The sequence below is a fragment of the Terrapene carolina genome, unplaced genomic scaffold (genome assembly GCF_002925995.2).
Source record: "Terrapene carolina triunguis isolate 2854851 unplaced genomic scaffold, T_m_triunguis-2.0 Scaffold662, whole genome shotgun sequence".
Classification (NCBI taxonomy): domain Eukaryota; kingdom Metazoa; phylum Chordata; order Testudines; family Emydidae; genus Terrapene; species Terrapene triunguis.
In genome coordinates, this window is record NW_020665013.1 from 1,131,521 (window position 1) to 1,141,303 (window position 9,783).

The following is a 9,783-nucleotide window of genomic DNA, read 5'->3' on the forward strand; positions in this document are numbered from 1 at the left end:
TGCCTATATTCATCCTTTGTAATCTGTCCTAGTTTCCATTTTTTATAGGACTCCATATAAGCTATGTAATCCCATACAGTGGTACCGCTAACCATTTGCCAGACCCAGTGAGATGATGCTTTCTAGTCCATTTCTGATCTCAGACAATTTTAGAGCTATGCTTCTGATGAAACTGGCAAAGACAAATGACGTTAAAGACTTGGACTATCAGAGAGCTGGACATTCATAGAATCATAGAATATCAGGGTTGGAAGGGACCTCAGGAGGTCATTTAGTCCAACCCCCTGCTCAAAGCAGGACCAATCCCCAATTCTGAAGGAGAAGCTGGGACTCTGGAACAAGACACTTGATTTGCGTCACTGGATGCAGAGCTTGGAAACTGCCTTTGGGAAGAAGTTCCACATGTTCTCTGGTTTGCCAAAATGCTATTTACATCTTTATATTCTGCATCATTTTGCCTGAAAACCAAGAAATAACGATTCCCCAGTCTGAGTGCCTTAATCTGCAGTTCCACAGGCTTTTCTAAACAGAGCTGGCATTTACCCCAACCAGGTCCTCTCTCATACTACAGAGAGAGCTTCAAAGATTACTAAGTAAAATGGAATAGACACTCACAGAGATGGCTGTGTGGTCCAGTGCTCCCAGCAAGGGACTGGGAGCCAACAACCCTCAGCTCTGTCCCTGATGCTACCACAACCTCACTGTGTGGCCTTAATAGTTCAAACCACTGAAAAATAGGTATAAGGGTATTTATTTTGATGTTTGCTAGCTATAATGACAGAGAGCCCCTCCAATACATTTTCCAAAGCCTCCAGGTGACTTGGAGTCTAAGTTCCATTTTCAAAAGTCACTTAAGCAGGGAGGATCTGAAGTCTCATTGTAAGTCAGTGGGATTCAGGCTCCTAAGTCATTTTTGAAAATGGGCCCTTGGCTTCTGTCAAGGTTCCTTCCCCACTTTGAACTTTAGGGTAGAGATGTGGGGACCTGCATGGGAACCCCTAAGCTCAATTAACAGCTTAGATCTGGTCTGGCTGCCACCACTCCCAAGTACTGATTCCCTTCCCTGGGTAGCCTTGAGAGACTCTTCACCAATTCCCTGGTGAACACCGATCCAAACCCCTTGGATCTTAAAACAAGGAGAAATTAACCATCCCCCTCCTTTCTCCTACCAACTCCTGGTGGATCCAGATCCAACCCCCTTGGATCTAAAAACAAGGAAAAATCAATCAGGTTCTTAAAAATAAGACTTTTAATTAAAGAAAAGAAAGGTAAAAGAAAACCCTCTGGGAGAGATTAACATACCAGCTACTCTCACAGACAACAGATTCAAAACACAGAGAATGTTCCCCTGGACAAAAACTTAGTTACACAAATGAATACCCAATTTGATTATTCCCTAATTGCACAAGACAAGTTACAAAAGAAAATAGACATAAACCTATTTATTCCCTTCACTAATACTCACTACTTGATAAGAGGCTGAATTCTGGAGCTTTCCCACTCCAGTCAAAAGTGAAACTGACTCAGACAAAGGGAATTTTCCTCCTTCCTTTTGAACCATCTTGTCCTCCCATTGGTTCCTCTGGTCAGGTGTCAGCTAGGCTAGGTGAACTTCTTACCCCTTTACAGGTAAAAGAGGCATTAACCCTTAACTATTTGTTTATGACACGCCCCCCAAATCTCAGACAGTGTTGGACTGCACTGGCTGTGATTTTTTTCTAAAACTTTAGAATAAACAGATGAATAAAACACATGCACCTTTACATATACTACTAATTATGTAAAAACTACAAGATTTTTCACATTTCAAGGACGATTTTAACCAGTTGATTCTGGGAAACTTTCCCGGGAGAGTGCATCAGCCACTTTGTTAGAAGCCCCTGAAATGTGTTGAATTTCAAAATCAAAATCTTGAAGAGCTAAACTCCACCGAAGAAGTTTTTTGTTTTTTCCCTTGGAGGTATGAAGGTGCTTCTGAACATTTTGTCCTAAATCAATCAATAATAACACGTGCCTTCCCTCCCAGGGTGCCGCGAGGTAGGTGAATGTTAGTAAAGTCCACGGAGGTCCCGGGATGAAGGCAAAATAAAAACTCGTCTCACTACAGCATGTTGCCGCCTCTCTCTCAGGTACAGCACAGCACTCCATGAGATGCTGAGTTAGAAGGTAATGCTGCAGTTAGTGTGTCAGCAAACCCAGCCATCACCCTGGGCTCAGTGATCCTTCGTGTATAGCCCTGGGAATCCACATCTGAGTTCTTGAGGGACTTCGGCTCAGGACTCCATGCTATCTTCCTCCTTTTCAAACATGGCCCTGCACGCTCTCCCTTCCCCCAGCTCCCTTGTCGATGATTAGCAGCAGTGTTAACAAGTTATCTGAAGGACGCACTGGAAAATGTCTGAATGTGGGAGTGTTTCTAGGGGAAGAGTGCACTCCTGCCCTTCTGTGGCAATGAGCAACTCAGGGCTGCCTTTGGTGGCTCACTTTTAAAAAACGAACCCACTCCAAATGCAGCGCCATAGCTGCTGTCCATCTTTTCAGAATCAGAGAGCAGCATAAGCAAGTGACCCTGGATGTCTAAACTCTAGGAATGAATACAGCCAGCCATAGGGCCCACCCTTGACTGTTGGTCCTCAGCTGCCATTGCTAGCCTCTGTGCTCCAGCTCCCTCCAATTCAGGTGCTGCACGTGTGACCATGTCTGTGCCGAAGGAACTGTATTCAGAAAAAGTGAACCCATGAGAGAAGCCTTCCCAGGCAAGCGTGGGGGGAACATTGCCTTTGGAATGGCCCGGGGGCTGCTCCAGTTCTGCACATTGACACAGGAAAGCTTTCCCAGACAGGCAGACTCAACATACACTGGAGTCCATGTAGTGATGGCAGGAGGTGTCAGGCTGACAACCCAGCTACAGCATGGGCAGCAGTACCAACTCCCCATACAATGGCCTGCCACTTTGCCCCAACCCTCACTTGGAGCCCCACACTCTGGCTGCCAGTTTTCAAGCCCATTTGATCCTTGGATGAACCTGCCAATAAGAGCCCATGACCATGATGAGATTTGTGACGTGGGTTCCTGTCCACTGAGAATCTCCAGCTGGCTGCACAACGCCACCAGACCAGAGCAGCCACCAGACGATAAGGTCTTGCAGACAACACAGCCCCAGGTCTGGACTGGCATTGGAGAGCTGGACGTGAAAAGCTCCATACCCCGCTGCTGGGACACTCTGACCCAAGGTAGTGCAGCTGAGTAATCGCTTCTCCTCGCCCTGCTCAGGTTTGCAACAGGGGCGAGACTGGGTAACACACGGAGCTCTCTTGGTGCCCTCAGACACTGAATTCCCCTGTGGAATCAGCTTGTTCTCCTAAGGGGAGCTTTGGAAAAGGCTGCAGGGCAGAATTTTGGCTGACCTCACACATAATACAGAAAAGGCAGTTTTAAAAGCAGGTCTGGTCTTCAGACTCTGTGCTACATTAATAACCCAAGTTCTGTACCATAAAAAATAAATGAACATTAAACGTACCCTCGTAAAGTGTCTTGGCCTCTTCTTCTCACTCTATTTGCTGGCTGTCTTTCCTCATAGCCTGCAAATCTGTCTGTCTGAAAGTCCCCTTCATATTGGCCCTGGGCTTGTTCCATGTACAAAAGTGCTGTACATCCTAGCATGAACTTGGCCAGCCATAATAACCCCATGATGGCAAGGATTCCTTGATTCCCTCTGTTGCCCTGAAAGCCTCTTCCAGCTGGAGGGGCCCTGCTGCCCTGGTGGAGGATGGACTGTGGCAGCAAACCCTGAATGCCAAGCTGCCGTCCTGACGGTCCCCTTCTGAGGCTAGAAGCAGAGACAGGACAGAGGAGACACAAGTGTTCTTAAGGGCTTTTACATTTTTAAAATGATCGTTCACCCCAGGCCCCCCTTCCCGAGCATTAATAGAGTGAGGTCATCAAATCTCACTGACTTTGGCTCCCTGTGCACAATCCAGCTAACAAGCTCACACACTCATACCGCACAAAGACATTGCCAAAGAATTCCTTTCCCAAGAGTTAGGCACGGACAGAGGCTGCTCCCTCTGGATCTCTCTGGAGTGGAGATACTCTCTTCCCTCCGCTCTGTCCTTCTAGCCCAGCAAATGCTTCCAGAGCATTTGGAAACATAAAGGCAGGGGCGTAGCCAGGAGGAGGGAACAGGGGGAGCGGCGCCATCCGCTGCGGCGCTTTTACTGACGGGGCGGCACTCCGGGTCTTCGGCGGCACTTCGGCGGCGGGACCTTCACTCGCTCCGCGGGTCTTCAGCGGCATTTCAGCAATGAAGCTTCAGTGCCGCCAAAGACACCCGGAGCGAGTGAAGGGCCCCTTCGCCGAAGTACCGCTGAAGACCTGGAGCGAGTGAAGGGCCCGCCGCCGAAGTACCGCCGAAGACCCGGAGCGAGTGAAGGGCCCCTTCGCCGAAGTACTGCTGAAGACCTGGAGCGAGTGTAGGGCCCGCCGACAAAGTACCGCCGAAGACCCGGAGCGAGTGAAGGGCCCCTTTGCCAAAGTACCGCCGAAGACCCGGAGCGAGTGAAGGGCCCGCCGCCGAAGTACCGCCGAAGACCCGGAGCGAGTGAAGGGCCTGCCGCCGAAGTACCGCCGAAGACCCGGAGCGAGTGTAGGGCCCGCCGCCGAAGTACCGCCGAAGACCCGGAGCGAGTGAAGGTCCCACCGCCAAAGTACCGCCGAAGACCCGGAGCACCGCCCGTCAGTAAAAGCGCCTTTTTTTTTTTGCTCCCGGGTGAGTAAAATTAAAAAGGCGCCACTTACGCTACTGCATAAAGGGCAGCCAATTAGTGCATTGAGTGTAATTGCAGACATGCCCTGGGGTTTGGTTGCTGCCAGCCTGTGATACCCTGAATGCAGCTCCAGGATTCAGAGCAGCAATGCAAGAAGCAGGGCTATGGGGCCAGAGAAGATGCACTCAGGACAGTGGTTTCCCAGGGGAAGCTCTGGCCTCATGTTTCTGGGCCCCCTTGCTAAATTCCCCAGCTCTGCCCTCCCAGACCCATGTGCCAGTCAGACCAGGAGGAGTGGGGGCTGAGATGTGGGAGGGGCATGGGGAGTACACTGCCCTGAAAGCAGTGTTTCCAGCTCCTGGGATTCCCTTTGAAATCCTCTCTATTTCCCAGGGGGTTGAGGGGAGTCAAGGAGCCCAGGGGGTGGAGGGAGCTCAGCCCAGTGATAGAGTGGGGAGAAGGGATGAGTGTGGAGGGTTGCATGGGGCTGAATGACAGGTACTACGCTGGGGTGAGGGAGAGGAGGATAAATGTGATGTGTTAGGGCTGGGTTGGTATTTGTGCGGGGCTCAGTGAGAGAGTACCATGTGTTTGGCCCATACTGGGGGCTGGCGTGAGTGCTAGGCCAAGGCTGAAGTAGTGCAGGGGATGGGGTCATGGGGGAAGAGCCTTTGAGCTGGGCCAGGCCTGGGGGAAGTTTGCATGACTTAGCGTGAAAGGCTGGGGGGGCGATTGATATGCTGGTGCTGAGGGCAGCAGTAGCAGGCCCTGGATGTCCCGTAGCACCACCAAGGGGGTAGCTCAGGGGTAGGCACAGGGATCTGCAAAGAGGAGGCCAGTGTCAGAGCGTCTGCTCTCAATCCTAGACCGGCTGCCTGGCATCATTGTGTCAACCTGTGCTGTGGCCTGTGGGAGCCAAAACATGGGCACGTCCCCAGACACAGCCCACGGCCCCGGGTCCCAGGGACTCTGCTACAGTCATTTTGCCGTGTGTCTGTGTCAGTGAACAAAGCAAAATTAAACCCAGACACCTGCCAAGGGGAGGAGACAGGACGCTGCCTGGGGAGCCCACAGAGCGACCAAGAGGAGGTTCAGCAACGCTCACTGTGTGGGGAGGGATCCGGACTGGGTCACTGTGTGCCGTGGTCTGGGGAGAGACTCAGCTCATGTCACTGGGGACCGTGGTCGGGGGAGCTGATTGGGGGAGGGACTCAGCTTGTGTCACTGGGGGCGATGGTCCAGGGGAGCCCCTGGGGGGAGGGATCCGGCTTGTGTCACTGGGGGCTGTAGTTGGGGGAGCCCATGGGGAGCGGGATTCAGCTCATGTCACTAGGGGCCGTGGACTGGGGGAGCCTCTGGGGGAAGGGATTAGGCTCGTGTCACTGGGGGGCCGTGGACTGGGAGACCCCTGGGCCTGGGGGGAGGGATTCGGCTTTTGTCATTGGGGGCTGTGGTCGGGGGAGCCCATGGGGGGAGGGATTCAGCTCATGTCACTAGGGGCCGTGGACTGGGGGAGCCTCTGGGGGTCACTGGGGGCCATGGTCTGGGGGAGCCCATGGGGGGAGCGATTTAGCTTATGTCACTGGGGGCCGTGGTCGGGGGGATGGAGGGAGGGATCTGGATCAGGTCACTAGGGTCCATGGTTGGGGGGAAGGACAGAGGGATCGTGTCACTGGGGGCCGCGGTCTGGGGGAGCCCATGGGGGAGGGATTCGGCTCATGTCACTGGGGGTGGTGATTGGGGGGAGGGAGGAAGGGATCTGGATCGTGTCACTGGGGGCCATGGTCGGGGGGAGCTCATGGGGGGAGGGTTTCAGCTCGTGTCGTCATGGCCCGTGGGGCCCACAGAGATCTCCGGAGTGGCTTTATTTCGGTGCCAAACATGCTACACACACCCCAGTGCCTTTAGCATCAAGCCTGCAGGGCTCTGCCCGGGGACTGGCACCATGAACTCACAGGGTCTCAGGCAAACGGGGTGGGATGAGCAAGCCCTGGCAGTGGGAGTGTGGCCATCAGCAGTGAGCAGAGCTGCAGCAGGAGCTGACGACGGGGAGAAAGGCGCAGACTCTAAGCTAGGGGAGGGCTGTGAGTAATGGGCAGTGCGGGTGCCCGGTCCTGGGCCTGGCCTCGGGGATGAGGGTGGAGGTCTGGGTGTATGACAGGGAGTATGGCTGGGCTTGGGCTCAGGGTGCATGTGATAGAAGGCAGGGCCGGGGTGGCTGACCGGCAGAGGCCATGGGGCTGGTCTGATATGGGCAGGCAAAGTGGGGTAAATTTGAGATGTTTTATCACTGACCTTACCCGTCCCCCCAGCTCTCCGTCAAAGCTCATTCCTTCCCCAACCCCGCTCCCCATTCCCCAACTCCCCTGGCCCTACACTGGCATGTGCAGACATTCAGCTGCTCTGTTACCCACCCCCTCACTCCAGCGTGCTGGAGCTGGGAGCCGGTCCCCAGGAGAGCCGGGGCTTGCAGCCCTCCTCAGAGAGCATCTTTCACCCTGAAACCCCAAGTCTTCTCCCAGAGGTTCCCCCTCTCCCCAAAACGAAAATGACTGCTGCTGCTGAGAGAGGCAGAGCCCTGAGCACTCCTGCTGGGAGAAGTAGGGCCCTGAGCTGCCCCTAAATGTCCCCCATGCTGTCCCACAGAAGCACTTTCCAATTGCAGCGCAGCCCAAAAGCAGGCAAAAAGCAGCACAGACAAGGCAGAAAATGTGTTCAAACCATTCCAAACCTCACAGCTCCAGAGCAGTGTCCCTGGTCAGAGTTTCTCAGCTTTTGAGGACATGCTTTTTCAGGCTCTAATATTTGAAATGCAGTGAATGAGAAAGACAGAGAGTGGGAAGGAGCAAACCGGGCTGGGAGCAGAGGCAAAGGAAGAGACAAAGAAACTGCCCTCCCTTCAGTGCCTTGCAAAACTCTGCTCCTTTGCTACACATGTCTGTCTGCTGAAGGCTGGGATATGATTATCTCCAGCTAGACAAAAGGGGGGGTAGTTTTTAGAGCTTTCAAAGTAACACACACATGGAAAAGTGGTCACAGAAAGCAAAGATTTTTTTACACTAGGAGGTTTCCAAGCTCTCATGCAGAGATTTCAGTTGAGGAGATGATAAGTGACCCCTTTAACCACAGTGAAATTAGAATCACAACAATGATCAATACACAGACATGTACCCTTGAAAGCGTTAACACTACAGTTCTGCTAAAAGAATATGGAAAAGTAATTTACACCATCTGAAGAGAGTTTAAAAAAGCTCAAAAATTATCTGCAGCTCTGAGAAATTCCACCAAACGTTCTTTGTAAGAAATCAACATTGACAAAGGAAAAAAAGAGAGAGAATCAATCATTAAATCTGAGCTAAAACAGATTGGCAGATTTGAGGGGAGCAGGAAAAACATTTCAATTTGTGGCATTAAGTGTCAGAACTAAACAGAGGGAAAAATGCAAAAAAAAAAAAAAAGAAAAAAGGCAGTCGAACAATTGCAAACTAGCTTTGAGATAAAGAGAAAGAAATCAGCCCCTTAGCCACTTATAGAGTCTGGATTTAGTCTGAATCTGTTTAAATACCTTTAGGTCCTGGAACTGGTGATGTGCCCAGAGCTCCTTTGTTTAGTGGAGATCTGGGCAGAAAAGAAGGGAATAAAACCCTCACCCCTGAAGGAAAGAAAAAAGGTACAGCCTAATCCAGACTGGAGAGGGGGAGGGCCTTGTCGCGGGAGAAGGGGTGCAGGAGGAGTGGGAGGAACAGGAGAACAACCCTACTGCATTCTTGAGCCAAAAGTTTCTCACTTCAAGGAGGGGTAGGGGGGAGAGGTTGGGTTTAGCAAGAGACATTTGAATGCAGACATGATTATCACCTAACCATTCCTTGTGTGCTGAGGACCCATTCGGTTCAGCTCCATGGACTGGCTGCTGGTCCCAGCTTTAGGCAGGGGCAGCAGGAGGCAGAAGAAAATTAATAACAGTGACTTCATATCAAAAGACTCAGGGGGAAAGAATCCACTCTCGAGTTGGGGGTAACTTGTGGCTTCTTTTTGGAAAAAAAGAGCCCCATAGTAAAGTGAGTGAAAGGAGAAAGTAAAAGAGACTTCTCCTGCCAGATGTTTTATTGCAATTGATCAGGGATAATCAGGGAAGGGCAGGCGGGTTGGAGGGAAGTGACCCAGCTCAGAGATATCAGACCCAAAAGTCACACTAGCTGCCCCCCCCCCCCACAATCCCCCAAAACAATTTTTGAGATTTCAACATTTTATTAACTTAATTATTTTAATTAATTTAAATAGTATTTTGATGGTATTAAAATTAGATCTTTCTTTTCATCACACACCAGTTCATGATCTGCTTTTGCTCGCAGTGCACAATGGATGTGTTTCCTCTCCATCTTGTTTCAATAATTATTATTGTCTTCTCTTGAAAAGAAAAAGAAAAAGCACGTGCACACAGACACACACCCCCTTGACTCGTTTCATGTATGCCTCTGCACACCCTGGGTATTTCCAGGAACTAGACGATACCCAAACTGTGTAAGCAGGAAATACCAGCAATCTCCCCAGAACGCCCAATACAGGCCAGGTTCCAGGCCAAAGAGGTTCTGATAAACTCCAGAAAAGCAGTTGAGTGTTGGATGTCTAACTGAACTGAACCCTAAAAACGTGTGTACAAAGCACAGAGTGATGTGAGGGACGTTCTATTGCCCTAAGAGCACCTCTGCCCCCTGCTCTGTTACCCTTTTACACCCTGTAGACAGAGTTCAGATGCAAACCTTGGATCAATGCACAGAGGTGTCGAAATCCTCTGACAAACCCCAGCAGCCTGGGGGGCTGAAGCTCCTTTCCCCTTCTTCTGCCTCTCTTTGAAATGTCCTGGCTGTCTCCTTTGTTCTTTTCTCTCCCAGTAACCAGCCCCCTGCCAGCTTTACAGAAGTCAAAATGATGCTTAGCCTAATTAACAGCAAACTTGTGTGGCGAGAGGAGGCCAGACAGACCCGATTCCAGGAGCACTCAGTAATGGTGCAGTTCA

At 51.2% G+C, this 9,783-nt stretch overlaps 1 protein-coding gene across 1 annotated transcript in view; it reads right to left on the reverse strand.

Annotated features, from left to right (window-relative positions):
- Positions 1 to 8,429, reverse strand: part of LOC112112890 (fibrillin-2-like) — a 108,585-nt gene extending 100,156 nt beyond the window's left edge. Inside the window, exons 1-2 of the mRNA XM_029913473.1 lie at positions 8,332 to 8,429; positions 3,521 to 3,829 (exon numbers count right to left, since the gene is read on the reverse strand). Coding sequence (XP_029769333.1) covers positions 3,521 to 3,690 — 170 coding nt within the window. The 5' untranslated portion in view covers positions 3,691 to 3,829; positions 8,332 to 8,429. The remainder of the gene's footprint in view (positions 1 to 3,520; positions 3,830 to 8,331) is intronic.
- Between the last annotated feature and the right edge of the window lie 1,354 nt (positions 8,430 to 9,783).